This window comes from Xyrauchen texanus, chromosome 15, assembly GCF_025860055.1.
Source record: "Xyrauchen texanus isolate HMW12.3.18 chromosome 15, RBS_HiC_50CHRs, whole genome shotgun sequence".
Classification (NCBI taxonomy): Eukaryota; Metazoa; Chordata; class Actinopteri; order Cypriniformes; family Catostomidae; genus Xyrauchen; species Xyrauchen texanus.
In genome coordinates, this window is record NC_068290.1 from 28800116 (window position 1) to 28819411 (window position 19296).

At 41.8% G+C, this 19296-nt stretch overlaps 1 protein-coding gene across 1 annotated transcript; it reads left to right on the forward strand.

Annotated features, from left to right (window-relative positions):
* Nucleotides 1–259: 259 nt before the first annotated feature.
* On the forward strand, nucleotides 260–17826 carry LOC127656433 (sodium-dependent neutral amino acid transporter B(0)AT1-like). The gene is made up of 12 exons (XM_052144758.1): nucleotides 260–475; nucleotides 2220–2360; nucleotides 3576–3713; nucleotides 3806–3987; nucleotides 7871–7981; nucleotides 8063–8175; nucleotides 12332–12460; nucleotides 12544–12700; nucleotides 12913–13117; nucleotides 13303–13462; nucleotides 13614–13776; nucleotides 16778–17826. Exons 1-12 carry the CDS (start codon nucleotides 301–303, stop codon nucleotides 16937–16939), a joined length of 1836 nt encoding a protein of 611 aa, XP_052000718.1. The 5' UTR covers nucleotides 260–300; the 3' UTR covers nucleotides 16940–17826.
* The last annotated feature ends 1470 nt before the right edge of the window (nucleotides 17827–19296 follow it).

Below are 19296 nucleotides of genomic sequence, written 5' to 3' on the forward strand. Positions count from 1 at the left end.
TGCATTGAGGAATTGCTCTCATATCAATGGCTAATCATTTAATCTGTTGAAAAGATGCTACTAGACCAGAGCAATATATAACATAGAAATCGATGGATAAAGCACAAACTGTAATGGTAACATTTGCTTCCTGGTTAAAATTACCATCAGCCAAAAAAAGTATATACTTGAAATGCACACTAAAGCTCCTCCTCCTCCTCTCCAAAAAACTGACAAACTCACATAGAGGCAGAGTCAAACATAACCACAGTGTGAAGAGAAAAGGAAGCCTTATGATATTTGGTCCAACATTAGACTCAAATGATGGATGCCATTGACAACAAGTGCACAGACCCCATCCAGGCAACCGAGGCCAAGGATGCTGAAAGACCCAAATGGGACAACAAAGCTCAGTACCTGCTGACTTGTGTTGGATTTGCTGTTGGTCTAGGAAATGTATGGCGATTCCCCTACTTATGTCAAACCTATGGAGGTGGTAAGCATCTACAGTACTTGGTGCCATTGGAAAAGTCACATTTGTTTAATTAAAACAAAGGAAAAATGTTCACAGCTAAATGTGCTGCTGGTACAGTTTCTATGTGAATGATGAACTTGCTTGAGAGGGGAAAATAATTTTTGGCACAATACCACACAGGAAACTACTGAGGTTGTCTTTCACTAAACGTGTTGTAGGTGCTGTACAGGAAGACTACACAATTCTCTGCATGCAAATTAGAAAACCAAAAAACTTTAAATATATTCAGAGATATAGATGATTATATTACATAGCAGATTGATGTGGCGGCTCATTTGACATATTATCTTGTTCTTAGCAGCAAACAGGTAAAGCACAAGTGGTGGGCAGTGTGATGTGTGAAGGGGAGAAAAAGTGCAGCAGACTGTGTGGCAACTGACGAGTTTCACTTTCTCATAAAACATCTGGTGTCTTGTGATAAAGAAACTATTTATTAAGATGTTGAGATTGGAAAGTATGGTTGCTGGCTAAATGTAGGTAAAAGGAGCTGTCAAGAGTTAAATATAAAATTAAAAGGTTTGTCCAAGTTAACATACTGATTTCCATTGTCTCATTTACACAGAGGATAAACAGACTTTGTTTCCGTTGTAGTTATGTGTCTCATATATAGAACGTAATGACCCATGATGCTAAGCATATACACTTATACTCTTTCCATAGAGTATACAAAAACTGTTACTGATGCAATGTAATTCTGCATTATACCTATTCCCTACTGAAAATGATCAATGGGGTTAAATTATAAACCAATCATTGCCTTTTAGGTGTCTTGTCTTTGTTGAAATATTTTGAAGAGTTTCTTGGTTGAGGTTTATAATAACATACACTGGCAGCCAAATGTTTGGAAGGAAATTGGTACTTTTTTAAAATTGGAATTCAACTGATCACAAAGTTTAGTCAGGACATTACTGATGTTAAAATGAGCACCATCACTATTTGAAAAAAGTCATTTATGATCAAACCTAGACAGGCCCCATTTCCAGCAACCATCACTCCAATACCACCAATACCAATCTTTGAGTAATCATGCTAAATTGCTAATTTGGTACTAGAAAATCACTCACCATTATATCAAACAAAGATGAAAGCTATTTAGTTCATCAAAATAAGCTTAACATTTTGTTTGTGTTTGTTTTGAGCTGCCACAGTATACAATAGACTGGCATGTCTTAAGGTGAATATTAGGTCAAAATGGCAAAAAACATAGCTGTTTTCTCTAGAAACTCATCAGTCAAAGAAAATGTTAGAGTGGGCAAAGAAACACAGACATTGGACAACAGATAATTGGAAAAGAGTGTTATGGATCTTAACCCCATTAAGCCTTTGGGGGATCAGCTAGACTGTAAGGTGCGTGAGAAGTGCCCGACAAGAACCCCACATCTATGGCAAGTGCAACAGGAAATGTGGGGTGAAATGTCACCTGAGTATCTGGAAAAACTCATAGCTAGAATGCCAAGGATCTGCAAAGCTGTATTTTTTGATGAGAACACTTTGAAGTAGTTTAAGAAGTTCTGGAATTTTATTTTTAAACTGTAATAGTAATTTTTCACATTATTAATGTTCCGACTAAACATTGTGATCAGATCAATGCCACTTTGGTGAATAAAAGTACCAATTTCATTCCATAACAGAAAAATCTGTACATTATTCCAAACTTTTGGTGGCCAGTGTTTATGATACAGTCAATGTTGTTTTGGACACACAGGTGCCTTCCTGATCCCATACCTCATAGCCCTGGTTTGCGAAGGTCTGCCTCTGCTTCATTTGGAGCTTGCAATAGGACAAAAGCTCCGGACCGGCAGTATTGGAGTCTGGTACTCGATCTCACCATACCTTGGGGGAGTAGGTGAGTAATGGAACAAGTGACTGTTAAGTCCCATAATATTTTCCAATAGTTTTTGTTATATATTAAATAATATAGATAAAGATAAGATAAAATATACTTTAATGTTATTGTAATCTGTAGCATTATTGTTAACTTTAAATGGATAGTTCACCCAAAAATGAAAATTCTCTCATCATTTGCTCAACCTCATGCCATCCCAGATGTGTATGGCTTTCTTTCTTCTGCTTCTTTCTTCTGCTGAGGTCTGTAGGTCCTTTCAATGTAAGTCAATGGTGGCCAGACATTTCAAGCTCCAAAAAACACATAAAGGCAGCATAAAAGTAATCCATATGACTTCAGTAGTTAAATCCATATCTCCAGAAGCAATATGATAGGTGTGGGTAAGAAATCAAAAGATCACTATTTAAGTCCTTTTTTTACTATAAATCTCCACTTTCACATTATTTCACATTCTGAAATCGAAATTGGAGATTTGTGGTAACAAAAAAAGGATTGAAATATTGATCTGTTTCTCATCAAAAGTGATCGCATGGCTTCATAATACAAACCACTGGAGTCGTATGGATTACTTTCATGCTACCTTTTTGTGATTTTTGGAGCTTCATAGGTCTGTTCACCATTCACTTGCATTGAAAGGACCTGCAGAGCAGAGATATTCTTCTAAAAATATTTGTTTGTGTTCAGCAGAAGAAAGAAAGTCATACACATATGGGATAATATGATGGTGAGTAAATGATGAGATCATTTTTATTTTTGGGTGAACTATCCCTTTAAGAAGGCCTACCGATGAGCAGATCGAACAGTTGCGTAGTAGTAACACTACTGAGTGCAGGAACCAATCACCAAAGTATCTGCAAATGGAATACACATAGACACCCAGAATATACTTTGAAAATGAATTTGTAAATTGACAATACAGTAAATTGCTGTTATAATACATTGTTATTTAACATGTGAATGATGTATACAGTAAATTAATAAAATAATTGTAATATTTTTGTCACACAACATTATTAGATTTAGAAATAGACTGTGTGCATTTGCAGGTTTTCCTTGCACATGTCCTATAGATGTCTATTCTACAGTAACTCGACAACCCATGATAAAAATGATTAAACTTCAATTGTAATCCCTGGTGGTTTGGCTAATTTTAGGACTTTTTCTGAAGTTTTACACAGGAGAGACCATTGAGATGATCTTTCTATCTGCTTGCAGGTTTGGCCTCTATGACAGTGTCCTTCTTGGTGGGTTTATTCTACAACACCATCTTGGCATGGGTCTTGTGGTACTTCTTCCATTCATTCTATAACCCGCTTCCCTGGCATCACTGTCCTACTAAACCCAACCTCACAGGCACGTTATAAACCAATTGTAATATTGTAAACACCTTCAATGATCATGTGGGATATATTACAATTTAAAAATACTCCTCTTTCTTGCTCCAGAATACATTGAGGAGTGCAAACAGAGCACACCTGCCAATTATTTTTGGTACAGAGAGACTCTGAATATCTCTCCAAACATTGAGAGCAGTGGGATCATACAATGGAAGCTGGCGGTATGTCTGGCTGCAGCATGGTGTATAGTCTATGTCTGCTTTATCCGAGGAATTGAGACCACTGGAAAGGTACACAAGGGGCATTAATGTATGGTCTTTCTTTCTCTCCTTCTTTCTTGCTAAAGACCTTATGAAATCATAATTGTAGTTTTGTGGCATTTTTGTCCATGTGCATAGCTTTAAATCCATGTCAGAACAAGAAAACGTCTTCTCCCTGAGAGAATGAGACATCGAGTTAATGTAGTGACACTAGGGTGCCCCAAAAATCTCTGAACTTTGAGGAGCTGGCTCGCAACCAGTCATTCAGGTTTTGTACTGAGGAGCCAAGACAAGGCCCCGGCCATTTCAGAGGGTAGTTCAGTGTTGTGGCAGGAGGAACACAACATCACGTTCCCTCCATCAGGGATCGGAGGTTACAAAAGTAACCAAGACTTTCCCTATTTGTCAATCACTCGACGTTGTGTTGATGTAGTGACACTAGGGGTCCCTATACAGAATGCCACAACTAGCAGAACTGTGTTATGTGGATGTCACAAAACCTCCTCCAATGCACATACGAGTGTCACATCACCAACTCGGGGACAAGTTGACTGCCCAAAAAATGGGGACAGGCTGCCCCAGCCAAGGCCTCTTCTCTTTTTCTCCCCAAAAAGAATGTAAATCTTTACACCATACCCAAAGGGAAGGTAATTGTGTGGAAATATGTCACATGGTCTTACCAAGTTTTGTCGGCAGTGCCACACGTGGAGAAGTCCCCGTGGTAGGTCCTATCCAGAGGGGAGGAGCTCTACAAACACAGCGACCGGTGGCAGAGGAAACTCTGCCCAAGGAAGACGCGGGTTTATCAACAGGCAAACTGTCTTGCGGAAGATACATCACACAGGGTTACATAAAGGCAACCAGTGAATTGGAGCACCTATCCCAGTACAGGGCCTATTAGCACACATACTGGGCCGGCATCAAGTTTCTCCGCAAACTCGCCTGCCACAGAGCTAAAGAGGAAGGACATCCAGGGTCCACAATTTTGTAAACATGCCTGGGGGGTAAAAAGCACACGTCTCCCTCTCCAGGAGGGGAAAGGCACTATACACAAGTGGTACACCTGGCCAGTTGTTCTTCAAACGTACCGTTTCGTACCTGACAACACACAGGAGGAAACCCGCTTAATCCGGAGATTGTAGAACCTTGCAAACGTGTTAGGTGTTGCCCAGCCCGCTGCTCTGCAGATGTCTGCTAAAGAGGTGCCATTGGTCAGACCCCAGGAATCCACCACACTCCTAGTAGAGAGTGCTCGTAGTCCCAAGGGGGGTGGCACGCCCTGGGTGTGATATGCCAAAGTGATGGCGTCAATGACACAGTGGGAGATCCTCTGTATGGAGACAGCGCTCCCTTTCCGCTGTCCTCCAAAGCAGTCTAAAGCTCTGCGTGCGATCCAAATATATGCGTAAAGCACACACAGGACACAGAAACGACAAGGCTGGGTCTGCTTCCTCCTGGGGCAGCTTCGCTTACAGGTTCGCCACCTGATCCCTAAACGGGGTCATGGGAACCTTGGGCATATAGCTCGGTCAGGGAACCTGATGACCAGGTCGTGCTTCCCGAGATACTTTCTGTCAACTGCATCATGGTGTGCCGTTAAATCGGCCATGTCCACCTACAAGGTGGAGGGGGACAGCTGCCCCTCCAGTAGGACGGGAAGCACTTACCTGACTGCGTATCTCTGGGGGCCTTTGCATCTGGAAGAACACCACTAATTAAACAGACAACACTTCAAGGCATACAGGCACCTTGTTGAGGGAACCCAAGCCTGAGTGATTGAGTCTACTACTGTGGGCGGAATGCCACTTAGGTCTTCCATGTCCCGTCCAAGGACCAGACGTAGAGATTTCAGAGGTCTGGTCATGGGTGCCAGATGGTGCCACGTCCCTGAGAGAGGAGACCTCTCCTCAGGGTAATTTTTGAGATGAATGAGGTCCGAGAACCAAGTCTGGGTGGACCGGTAGGGTGCTACTAGGATGACCTGCTCCTTGTCCTTGGAAGGGGGCCTGTGCGAGGTAAAATCGTGACGTGCAAGTACACATCCCTCAGATCTACCACCGTGAACCAATCTTGATGCCGGATGCATGCTTAAATGCATTTATGCATCAGGATCTTTAACAGGAGTCTGTGCAAGGCTTGGTTCAATACTCGCAGGTCCAAGATTGGCTGCAGCCCAACACCTTTCTTGGGTACGATGAAGTAGGTGCTGTAGAGACCCTTCTTCATCTTGGCTGGAGGGACAGGCTCTATCACCTTCCACAGAATGGTCCTGATCTCCACACGCAGGGCGGCAGCATTCTTGCCCTTCACTGAGGTAAAACGGATGCCTCTGAACCTGGGCGGACACCTGGCAAACTGAATTGCATAGCCAAGTTGGACGGACCTGGTCAGCCGTCGCGATGGGTTGGGGCACAAGTCATGCCTCCAAGCTCCGGGTGAGGGGAACCAAGGGACAATCACATTGGACATACCGGCGGGTGGTATGCTTTGTGGATGTGCTGAGTCTATGGACATCTAAGCATATACATGGCTCCAGTTACCCACCACAGTAGCGGTCAGCGACGGGGGAGAAGGGGAACCGTCCTCACCTGACACAACCGCCTGGGCGTTGGTGTGTTTATGCTACAGCTGGGCCCGCAGGGGAGGGGTTGCCAAATACATTAATGTAAATGTAAATGCACCGCAACCAACTTGTCCACCTGGGGAATTGCAGAGTAGCCCCTGGCAGCCCCACCATTGAGGGAAGTGAGAGTGGAGGAGCTCAGAGATTGGGTCTGGGCATTAAAAGGTGCCTGCCACAACCTCGTGAGTTCCTTGTGAGCTCCGGGAAGAAAGGAACCGGGGCGGGGAGCAGCCATCAGTGCCGCTCCGAGCGCAGGAACCAATCATCAAGCCCCGAGGGTTCAGGTCAGGGTGGAGGGTTCCAGTCCATTCCAACGCTCGCAGCTGCCAGGGCAAGCATGGCCGCCAACTGCGCATCGGCCTTGACTGGGCAACCATACCCGAAAGTGGGAGCCTAGTGGAGTCCTCGCCGTCAGACTGGATCAGCCCGCTCCCTGATGCTGCGATCGAGAGCTCATCCGCTTCGCGAGCCCCAAATGAGACCGCAAACATGCCCTGAGACGAATCTGCCGTCTCATCACAGAACTCACCTGGACAAATGAGCATCCTGGGTAATAGTAGGTCCGTGGGGGCGGGTTTACCAAGCGGAAATGCTCCCATTGTTGTCCCCAAATCTCCCCCACCCAAATTGCCGACACAGCCTCAAAACCGTAGGCAGAAGGACCGAGGCGGAGAGCTGCTGGGGTGGCTTTTTCCTCTGAGAAGGAGGTCACGCTCTTGCAGTGAGAACATGACCGTCTTCGAACACTGTCTCTGTGTGGACAGTGCCCAAGCACGTGAGGCAGCAATTCCGCAGCCAGGAATTACACACAGACGTAAAGGCATCTTTAAAAAGATGCTCTCCATCAGGGCCACTCTTTTAGAGCAAATATACTCTATTGTTTGCAAGAATATATACTCATTTAGAGGAAGAACACACACTTATATACTGCTGAAGCACCCAGGGGCATTCTCTGCACTCCACCGGTGCAAGAGGGGGAGAATCCGCTGTAATGCACCATAAATCCAACAGCTTTGCAGAGGTGAATGGATCGCGGAGGAATTCGGCTCCGAATAAAAAATCTGAATGAATGGTTGCGAACCAGCTCCTTTTATACCCGTATGTCCGGGGGAGTGGTATGCAAATTCCACTCGCAAAATCCCATTAGCCTTTTCTCAAAGATCAGAGGTATTTGGGGCTCCCAAGGGCAACCCCTAGTGTCACTACATTGACACAAGAGTGCCAGATAGGGAATTACACTTATTATTCAAAACAACATTCTTACTCAAATCTCAACATTTGATTCTGAAGGCAATATATGTGACAGCCACCTTCCCTTATGTGGTGCTCACCATTTTCCTGATTCAGTCCTTGACTCTCCCAGGTGCTACCCTCGGACTAAAGTACCTCTTCAGCCCTAATGTAGGTCCAACTCCAAAAGCATATACATATGTGACAAATTTTGTGAATGTTAAAACTTAACTTGTCTTTTCCTTCTGACAGTGGGAAACACTGAAGAACCCAAAAGTGTGGTTAGATGCTGCAACTCAGATTTTCTTCTCTCTGTCTTTAGCCTTTGGTGGGCTCATTGCATTTTCCAGTTATAACCCAGAAAAGTAGGAAATCTTGTGACAAACTTGCTTGTAAAAAACGTTCATGTCATCAATATCTATATCATCTATCTCCCTTCTCTGGAATATACAGTATATGAAACAAACTAAATAGATTTGTAAATTTGTGGTATCGATGGTACAATACCACACTGAAAAAGTGGCAAAGTGCGATTGTTATCTCAAGGATCTATTTCTACTTAATTTAACCCATAAAATTACTTGGTTGGTGCAACCTAATGTACTCACCTTGATACAGTGATGTTATATAATATTTTTTTTTTTAAGAAAACGTCTTCGGTTACACATGTAACCTCGGTTCCACGAGACATTACTGTAAGCAGTATTGGAAATACTTTTCTCAGTGACAAAGCCTTCGTAAAGTCTTGTTTGCTTTATCTCAGGGAACCAAAGTTACATGTGTAATCAGAGAAGTTCCCTTTAGATTCAGTTTACTCAACATTGCTGTAAGCACTGTGGGGAACAGAATCCCATCCCGCCACACTATGTGACGTCACAAACTTAATAAGGATAATGCATGTATAGTGAGTCACATGCCTACAGGCCGATGACGTAAAACATACAGAAAGTGTATAGATATATAAGTATATACTGTATATACAGTACATATATATATATATATATATATATATATATATAGTACAGTATAAAGGTTTTAGGAACTTGTGAAACATGTTGCATAGCGAGGATATCTTCAAAAATAATGCCATATATAGTTTTCATTTATCAATTAATGTCATAAAAATTCCAACATTAAAAATCCATTTTAAAAATAAATTTTTGCTGTCACCCAAAACCCAACTCCTTTACCCCTGCTCATTTCTCCTGCATTCAACACGTTGACTATGAGAATTGATTGTTCAATTACGTTTTAATCTTGCTTCCCTTGTTAGGAGATGATCAACATTATTTGCTTCACCTGTGAGTGGTCATAATAATTTGGCTCATCAGTGTAGAAAAGTGTAGTAATTTTATCCTCCCCACAACCGTGGTTGGAAAATAGGTTTTATTCTTATAGGGAGTGCTCATGACTTAGAAGGGAAATATAATACAGCTTACATATAGTGGCTATATAAATTATAACTAGTAGCCCAAATTAGGGTGTTTTGGCTTACCTGCTGAAAATATAACTACTACAAACTGAAAATATAGATCAATCATTTTATTTTGTATAAGAAAAGAATGAGTATTAAATTCAGATCAGATCAGTGCATTGTGATGCAATTTCACATTTTTACATCCCTTTTAGTGGCTAATATTAATAACATTAGATATAATGTGTTACAACACATTCCTCTTTCTTCAGTCGGATGGCTTCCCTGACCACCAGTGTCCACCACAGTGTTCGAGGGTTACCACCCCTTGAGGCACCTAAAACCTTTAGGCCACAGCTCTCCACCGCGGCTTCGGCAATGGAAGCTTTGAACATTGCCCACTCCGGTTCAATGTCCCCAACCTCCGCAGGGATGCCTGAAAAGCTCCGCCGGAGGTGTGAGTTGAAGATCTCACAGACAGGGACCTCCTCCAAACGTTCCCAGTTCACCCGCACTACTCACTTGGGCTTCCCAGGTCTGTCCAGAGTCTTTCCCCACCCCCTGACCCAACTCACCACCAGATGGTGATCGGTTGACAGCTCTGCCCCTCTCTTCACCCGAGTGTCCAAAACATATGGCCTCAGATCCGACGACACGATTACAAAATCGATCATCGACCTTCGGCCTAGGGTGCTATGGTACCACGTACACTTATGAGCATCCTTATGTTCGAACATGGTGTTTGTTATAGATAATCCATGACTAGCACAGAAATCTAATAACAAACATCCACTTGAGTTCAGATCAGGGAGGCCGTTCCTCCCAATCACGCCTTTCCAGGTGTCCCTGTCATTTCCCACGTGTGCGTTGAAGTCACCCAGCATCACTATGGAGTCCCCTACTGGGGCCCTATTCAGGACTCCATTCAGGGTCTCCAAGAAGGCCGAATACTCTGAACTGCTGTTCGGTGCATATGCACAGACAAGAGTCAGAGTTTTCCCCCCCCACAACCTGTAGGCGTAGGGAGGCGACCCTCTCGTCCACCGGGGTAAACTCCAACGTAGTGGCGTCAACCGGGGCTCGTGAGTATCCCCACACCGCCCGTCAGCCTCACACCCTGGGAAACTCCAGAGAAGAATAGTGTCCATCCCCTATCCAGGAGTACGGATCCAGAGCCAAAACTGTGCGTTGATGTAAGCCCCACCAGATCCAACTGGTAACGCTCCACCTCCCTCACCAGTTCCGGGTCCTTCCCCCCCAGTGAGGTGACATTCCACGTCCCCAGAGCTAGCCTTTGCTGCCCGGGTCTGGTCTGTCGAGGCCCACGGCCTTCACTGCCACCCATATGGCAGCACACCCGACTCGTGCTGTTTCTCCAATGGGTGGGGGGCCCAAGGAATGTAGAGGAGGGTTTCACGTCGCTTTTTCGGGCTGTGCCCGGCCGGGCTCCGTGACAAGCCCGGCCACCAGGCACTCGCCGACGAGCCCTCCATCTGGGCCTGGCTCCAGACGGGGGCCCCGGGCTTCCTCCGGGCAGGGTAACTCCTCCTTCCGTTTTTGCCATAGAGTCTTTGTGAACCATTCTTAGCCTGGCCCCTCACCTGAGACCACTTTGCGTTGGGAGACCCTACCAGGAGCACATGGCTCCAGACAACACAGCCCTCAGGATCATAAGGGCACACAAACCTCTCCACCACAATAAGGTGCTGGTTCCCGGAGAGGCCTTCCGGGATTTGTTGTCCCGGAGGTCTCCGGAGGCAGTTGCAAGGTACCGACAGGCCCGAAGGGCTGCGGCCTCGGCCATGAGGGAGGCAAAGCAGTGGGTGTGGGAAAAGTTCGGAGAAGCCATGGAGAAGGACTTTCGGTCCGCACCAAAGTGCTTCTGGAGAACCGTCCGCCACCTTAGGAGGGGGAAACGGGGAACCATCCAAGCTCTATACAGCAAAGATGGGACGCTGTTGACCTCAACCGAGGAGGGTATTGGGCGGTGGAAGGAACACTTTGAAGAACTCCTAAATCCCAACACGCCCTCTATGCTAGAGGCAGAGCTGGAGGCTGATGGGGGATCAGATTCTATTTCCCTGGGGGAGGTCACTGAGGTAGTCAAACAACTCCACAGTGGCAAAGCCCCGGGGATTGATGAGATCCGACCAGAAATGCTGAAAGCCTTGGATGTGGAGGGGGTGTCATGGATGACACGCCTCTTCAACATTGCATGGAAATCTGGGACAGTGCCTAAGGAGTGGCAGAACGGGGTGGTGGTTCCCCTCTTCAAAAAGGGGGATCAGAGAGTGTGTGCCAACTACAGGGTTATCACACTTCTCAGCCTCCCTGGTAAAGTTTACTCCAAGGTGCTGGAGAGGAGGGTTCGGCCGATTGTCGAACCTCGGATTGAAGAGGAACAATGCGGTTTTCGTCCTGGCCGTGGAACGACGGACCAGATCTTTACTCGCAAGGATCCTGGAGGGGGCCTGGGAGTATGCCCATCTGGTCTACATGTGTTTTGTGGATCTGGAGAAGGCGTATGACCGGGTCCCCCGGGAGAGACTGTGGGAGGTGCTGCGGGAGTACGGGGTGGGAGGGTCCCTTCTTAGGGCGATCCAATCCCTGTACGTCCAAAGTGAGAGCTGTGTCCGGGTCCTCGGCACAAAGTCGAGTTCATTCCATGTGGGGGTTGGTCTCCGCCAAGGCTGCGCTTTGTCACCAATCCTGTTTGTGATATTCATGGACAGGATATTGAGGTGTAGTCGGGGTGGGGAAGGTGTGCGGTTCGGTGGACTGGGGATCTCATCGCTGCTTTTTGCAGATGATGTTGTCTTCATGTCATCATCGGTCCGTTACCTTCAGCTCTCACTGGATCGCTTGGCAGTCGAGTGTGAAGCAGCTGGGATGAGGATTAGCACCTCTAAAAATTGATCTATATTTTCAGTTTAGAAATCCAAATTGAGACCAAACTTCATATTTCATGATAGAGCATATCAGTTAGTAAAAATCATAATTGAACTAAATCAAATTGTTGTCACCCAAATCCTCAAACATTGTATACAGGTGAACTATTAAAAACAATGTGCATTTTAGCTTCACTGTATGTCTGTCTGTTTGATCAGGAACAACTGTGAACGAGATGCTGTCATTGTTGGTTGCATCAATAGTGCAACATCAATCTATGCTTCTATACCCATCTTTGCAATCCTGGGATTCAAGGCTCAAACCAATTACGAAGAGTGCATGAACAGGTTAGCTAAACAGTAAGCGCCACAATATTGAAAAGTGTTTTATGGTGTTGTGCAAATATTTAACCTTTGACATATCTTTTTAGTAATATCAACAACTTGGAAAATACTTTTAATATTTCGGATCAGAATATTACAGAGACAAATTATAAAGAGTGGCTAACATATCTGAATGCCACAAATCAAGGGCTTGATGGAAGTCTTAACTTGACGACATGTGATCTTCATACATTTCTCAATAAGGTACAGTTGCATTTGATTACTCATACTTCAAGAAAATGTAGCCGTAGTACTACCTTCAATAGCTATATTTGGGTTAAAAATAATAATAATTAAAAAAAAATCTTATCTGCATACAAGTTTGCAAACAGTCCTCTATTTTTCTAAATGCACTGGTAGATAGCACCAACAAATCATTAACTATTAAAGTGTGTGTGTGTATGTGTTGTTCTCAGAGTGCTTCAGGTACTGGCCTGGCGTTCATCGTATTCACAGAGGCAGTGACAAAGATGCCAGGCTCTCAGGTTTGGGCAGTGCTTTTCTTCATCATGCTTTTCAGTTTGGGGTTGTCCTCCATGTTTGGAAATCTGGAAGGGGTCCTAACTCCACTGTTAGACCTGCACATTGTTCCTAAATGGATGCCCAAAGAGCTGTTAACAGGTAGGAGTCAAATGATTTCAGTCATTTGGTAAGAAACTGGTAAGAATTATTTTGTCAGGGGACTATTTGTAAAATTTCCACATGTGTTATTTTATGCGCCTGGTTATTGGTGTCACTAAAACCTGTTAATTAGAATGGGGTGTCCATACTTGTGTACAGTTTGTCATACAGTCTTCTCCTTATAGGTCTTATATGCCTAGTCTCCTTCAGTATTGCACTGATATTTTGTCTGCAGTCTGGAAACTACTGGCTAGAAATATTCGACAGCTATGTGGGGTCTGTGCCACTGCTAGTCATTGCCTTTTTTGAGATCATAGCCGTGGTTTATATCTATGGTATTAACAGGTACGTCACTAAAAGTATTCCACAGCAATTTGTAGCCTTCATGAATGAATAGAACACTGTCAATAAATAAAGAAGTAAGGCTTGTAATAATAACTGACTGATTATTGGTTTACATAAAGGCTCAAGGAGGTTTCATTCATATATTAATCAGGTTCAACAATGATATCGAGTGGATGACAGGACGGAGGCCTAACCTGTACTGGCAAGTGATGTGGAGGGTTATCAGTCCCCTCATGCTTTTGGTGGTGTTTCTGTCATATGTGATTGTTGAGGCCCAGAAGCAGCCAACCTACTCAGCGTGGAACCCATATCATGTATGACACAACAGCTTTCTGCTATTTATGAATCTCTCAGAAGAACAGTTTTTTAATGTTATGCTTTTTTATTATTTATCAGAGTTACTTATTCTTATTAAATTAAAAACCCCATGAAATCGCTTGACGTGCACAGTTTTTCAAGTATTTCTTATTATCAAGATAATGATTCATTATTAAAATCAATAGAACATTGATTAGAATCAACATTAACTTATTAATCCTTCAAATCAACAATCATCAAAGATAATAACTATCAATTATCAAAATCAATAGAATATTAATAAGATTCATATTGCCATATCACAGGTGCATACCAAAACACTTATAACAAAATACAACAAATTGTATTGATGCAGGCAGTAGTATCAATTAATAATCAGTAAAATGCAGTCGATAAACTGCCGACTTCCAACTACAAACTAAACAGTAACATGATTAGATATGGTAACATATAAGCCTATAATACGTGTGTGTGTGTGTGTGTGTGTGTGTGTGTGTGTGCATAAGGAGAGAAGAAACTGGCACACGTGTCTCACGTGGAGAGTGTCTCACGCAAGGTTTCCGGCCAGAGAATGTGGCCACGAATGTGAGCGGAGAGACTGGTTAATGGCGTCTGCCCATTTAACGTATGTCTCCACTGGTACAATAACTTGGGACAAAGCTGGGCTCTGAGTAAGGGCACCGAAGCTGGTTTTAGCAATCAGTGGAGAGAAGACAACCGTTAGTTTTATCACTCAGAGAGGCGGTGAACAGCTCGCAATCCGTCTTCCGTGGTCATTGGTTCTTTAATGGATAAACTCAGTGTGCCGGTATCACCCGCGATGGCGGAAATGCAAAAACAGCCCAGTGTAGTTGGGTGACAACACAGCAAATCTCATTTTTTTTGAAGTTACAGTAATACCTTGAGTATTATTAACAACAATGAGTGGACTTGGCAGTCCGTAAACTGTACAAGCAATAACCTTGATACACAAGAATAACACACTATAATAATCTATCTCTGCCCAGACGTAAACCTCTTACTTTAGTCACGTGAGGACGTGGGTAGATTGTGTGTTCGATCTTAGAAAGATCTCCAAGGTTTTATACTCTCGACAATGTCATGGTTTAGGGATGCCTTTTGTTGTGCATTTCATCCAATATGAGTTGAGAGTTTGATTCTTCAGAATTTCACACTTAGGTGTAAATTGAGCAAGGCTTGATGGGATCTGTAGTCTGTTTTGGACTCCCTTTGTTTGAGTTTGGCACCATTTGTGTTATCAGGCTTTGAATGTTACTACATTCAGGCTTTATGACTGTATGTAGGCCTGCCTTTGTCTCCTGTCTGAGTACATGAGGCCCAACATCTGTGTAGTGCTCAGTAATTCATCAATATTTTCCCAAAAGAGATAGACTGCGCATTTTAAATTAATACAGTATATTTGCTAAAAGTTGCATTTTTGTAAACTACAAAACATATATTTTTAATAGGCTTGGGATAAATGCCTTTTTCAAGCATCGATAATCAGAAGATTTTCCTGATGATTATCTATTGTGATATTTTTGTTTCAGATATAAAAATGTCTACTCGTTGCACATGTCTTTATCTCTTCAGAGATATTTCTTAACACAACTTTAATAAAGTGTGAGCGGCAGGGTAAATCGAAGGGGGATACACACCGGACGTGTTTGGTGGACATCATGGCATGTTCTAAAATTCAAAACAATTATTTATTTTCTACAAAGGTAGGCACGCATTGCCAACACTCAGCGTCAACATTTTGAAGTGCCACAGAATGCAGCTTGTGTAGTTTTCTATTAAATTCGACACAAATCATTATCAAAGGACAAAGATTATTTACTCTAGCTATCACTGGATAATATATTGTGAACATGTATTTTTCACAAAGCCTATTTTCAGCTACAAGTATGTTGCTTTGTGGTTTGACAGCTTGAATGAAAGACCTATTAAAGGCTACTGTACTTACAGAGAAATTCAATAATAAACATCACCATTTCTAATCATTCAGTTTGTGCAATTTCACTAACCTGCAGCAATATAAATAATATTTTAATGAGAAACTAAACAACAGACAAACACACACACACACACACACACACACACACACACACACACACACACACACACACACACACACACACGACGTACATGTCTGTAAACTATCTCTCTCTCATCGCAACACCGTCTGCCATCGGCCTTTATCCCTCTCGGAGGCTTAATTAGCCTGATACTGGACCGGGTGTGTATGATCATGACCTGGCTCTGCCCTCTGCCCTGCCACACTCATCAATGTCACTTTGTTCATTATTGAAGAAGTAAAAAAACCTTCATAACTTTGTACTATCATCTCATGCACCGCCTCAGCTCATCCTGGCTGTCTGTTGTGTGTGTGTGTGTGTGTGTGTGTGTGTGTGTGTGTGTGTGGGCATGTTTATGTGGTTTACGATGGTAATTACAAGGGTATTATGCTATAAATGTGGTTTATGAGGACATTTCTAGTGTCCTCATAATTTAAACAGCTTAAAAAACATATTAAATGATGTTTTATTGAAAATGTATAAATGCAGGAAGTTTTCTGTGAGGGTTTGGTTTAGGGGTTGTGTTAGGTTTAGGGGATAGAATCTATAGTTTGTAAAGTATAAAAATCATTATTTCTATGGAAAGTCCTCATAATGATAGGTAGACCAACATGTGTGTGTGTGTGTGTGTGTGTGTGTGTGTGTGTGTGTGTGTGTGTGTGTGTGAGAGAGAGAGAGAGAGAGAGAGAGAGAAAGAGAAAGAAAGAGATACATGTTATATCACCCTCTTGAGGTCTCCTATTACGCCAGACTGTTAAACAGAGGCCAACTGATGCAGATCAATAATCGATATATCTATATTTTATGACATCCCTAATTTTTAATTCATGGGGTCTCTAAATAAAATTAAAGTATATTAATTAAATGGTAAATAGGGATAAAAACTCACAGTGACATTTGTTTTTCAATTTTTTCACAGGCTCAGAATCTGCCATATCCAGACTGGGTGTTTGCTATTTGTGTTCTTCTGTCTGCTGTGCCATGTTGTCTTATTCCACTAGGGGCGCTCTACCAATTTATTCAGCTCCTCAATAAGCACACAAACAGATGCACTGCAGAACCTTATGATGTTGAAACTTAAAGAGAATAACAGCTATTGATTCTTATTAATCATCCATAAAAAAATAAAACCACCAATCTCCTATGAAGAATTCTTATTAAAAAAATAATTTCAAATAATAGATCTATGATTATCTCTTTGAACAAAGACTTTTTTTTTTTTAAACTGGCTCTTAACTTGACTTTTTATGTTTTAAATGTGTTTCATTAACAGGATGATGCAATTTGTGTTTCTTATATACATGTATTGATTATCTGACAAAAGGCAACTAAATATTTGTTCACAAGATATACTGGCACTCTTCCTTGTCTGATAACATTCAGCCACACAATAGTCCATCTGTGTCTGTGGCTTTAAAAAACAGGTACTGGATGTTTCAAGATTTTCTCATGACAGAATTTCTTTCCAAACACAGAAAGAAACACTACAACAAACCATATAGCAGAAAAAAAGATTTAATATCTTTCACTGAAGACTATGTTCAGTCAGTGAATAAGTATTAGAAGTGATCTTGTTTCAGTGATGACAGAAATTCAGGGATTAAATGTGTTAACAAATATTGCCTATTTTCAGCTAATACATACATTAACAGAGAGAGAGAAAAAAATAGTTTGAACAGTGGTCAAGTAGTCATAAATGAATACTAACCAAGATATTTTAACAGTGCTAAGCAGTGCTGATGAACAAATTCAAGCTCAAATGCATCAGGATAAATGAGCACAGCAAATATTGTTGTAAACATTCTCAAGAGGTTTACTGTCCTTTTATTAACTGTAAAAATATTTATGCATTTACTGTGAAATATTGTAAAACATTTGTTTTAATACAGTATGTAAAATGTATAACCTCATATTAATTCTGAAAAGTATAATATGTTGACAATGCATGTACTTGTGTTCTATCCAATTAAATTAGTCAAATTTACTTAATCCATTTGAGTTTGTATTACATAAATAATTATTGTAGCATTGATGAAACTGGGCAGGGAACATCCATTTACCAGCATGTTTAGCATGGGGCTGGATGGTGTGAACAAATGTTGAAATTAAGTTTTATTTTATGCATTTTTGAGCAAGATGAGTATAGGATGAGATTTGTTAATGTTTAACATTCTGTTAAATTGGTATTTACAAAGAGTGCATGCTAGGCTTGAGTTTTGCGGGTTACATTTGTGGTGAAGATTAGCGCTTGTGCTTAGCTTGAGGATGGATTATAACTTTCAAGGTAGGTTTGATTCGAGTACTGCTTAGTCAAGTCAAGTCATTTTTATTTGTATAGCACCTTTCACAACACACATCATTTCAAAGCAACTTTACAGAAAATCATGCATCAACAGAAAATGAAAACCAGGCTCAATGTGGGGGCCAGTACCTCTCTGGCTAACCAGCATGAATATAATGCCAATATAATATAATGTATGAATATAATGCCAATATTTGTTATTTATGTGCAGTGCAGGTCATGGATTAAAATAAAAATACTAAATAAGTGTTAAGGGCTAGTGTTTATATAAAGATTCTGTATGAACTGTAAGATTAATGACTAATGTTTTTGAAGTTCAGCCTGGATTAACTGCAAAAGTTCACATTGATGCATTGTCCTTTGTTAGTTGGCCGATGAAGGCTTTTGTTGGAAATTCATTGAAAGTCAATGTATTCCATTTTAAGAGTGTAGTCCATCATTAGACCAAGGTGATGCAGGCAGAGATCAGTGAGGTGCTTTGCGGTTCAACTGGCCAGTCATTTTGGTGAGGTCTATCCTAAGTCCAAGGTTCAGGCAGTGACATATGAAGTATCCCATGTCTTATGGTTGGAGTTGGCATCAGTTCATCCACTGCGGTCCATCGTAATAGATTGTAGTGATGTCTGGCTTGCACCAGCTGCATTTGCCTAGCTCTAAAAGCAGTTGCTATCAAAGTGACAGCGTAACAGTTTCACTCTTCTTACATTTGCTCACCTGGCATTATATTATTTGTATAATAAATTAAATCAGACCAAAATAATAAAATGTATTCAATTAAAAATGTATTTTAAATGTAGTTTGTCAAACACAATGAAGTTGTGTTAAAACTACTATAGTGCATTGATTTGACCTAATCCAACTAAATTATGTTGGCTAAATGAATCTGACTTAATTTGAATGAAAGAAATTAAATTGTTTGCAAAAGAAAAACTTAAGTAAGGGTAAAGTTTATTTCATAATTTGAGTGATGTGTTTTACCATGATGGTGTTTTGTCTTTAAATAAAGGCACCAACTAAAAAATAAAATACAGACACCGAAATGGCATCCCCTAATGCCTGAATATAATCACTGTTTATTATAAAGGTGATGTTCTGGTAATCACAGCATCATTTTTACCATAACTGTAATTAAAAAA

Excerpts from the sequence above, each read along its gene's own strand:
- LOC127656433 (XM_052144758.1), top strand. The coding sequence starts at position 301 with ATGATGGATGCCATTGACAACAAGTGCACAGACCCCATCCAGGCAACC. Across the intron at positions 12,701-12,912 it reads TTCATACATTTCTCAATAAG|AGTGCTTCAGGTACTGGCCT; the intron begins GTACAGTTGCAT and ends TGTTGTTCTCAG. Across the intron at positions 13,118-13,302 it reads GCCCAAAGAGCTGTTAACAG|GTCTTATATGCCTAGTCTCC; the intron begins GTAGGAGTCAAA and ends TTCTCCTTATAG.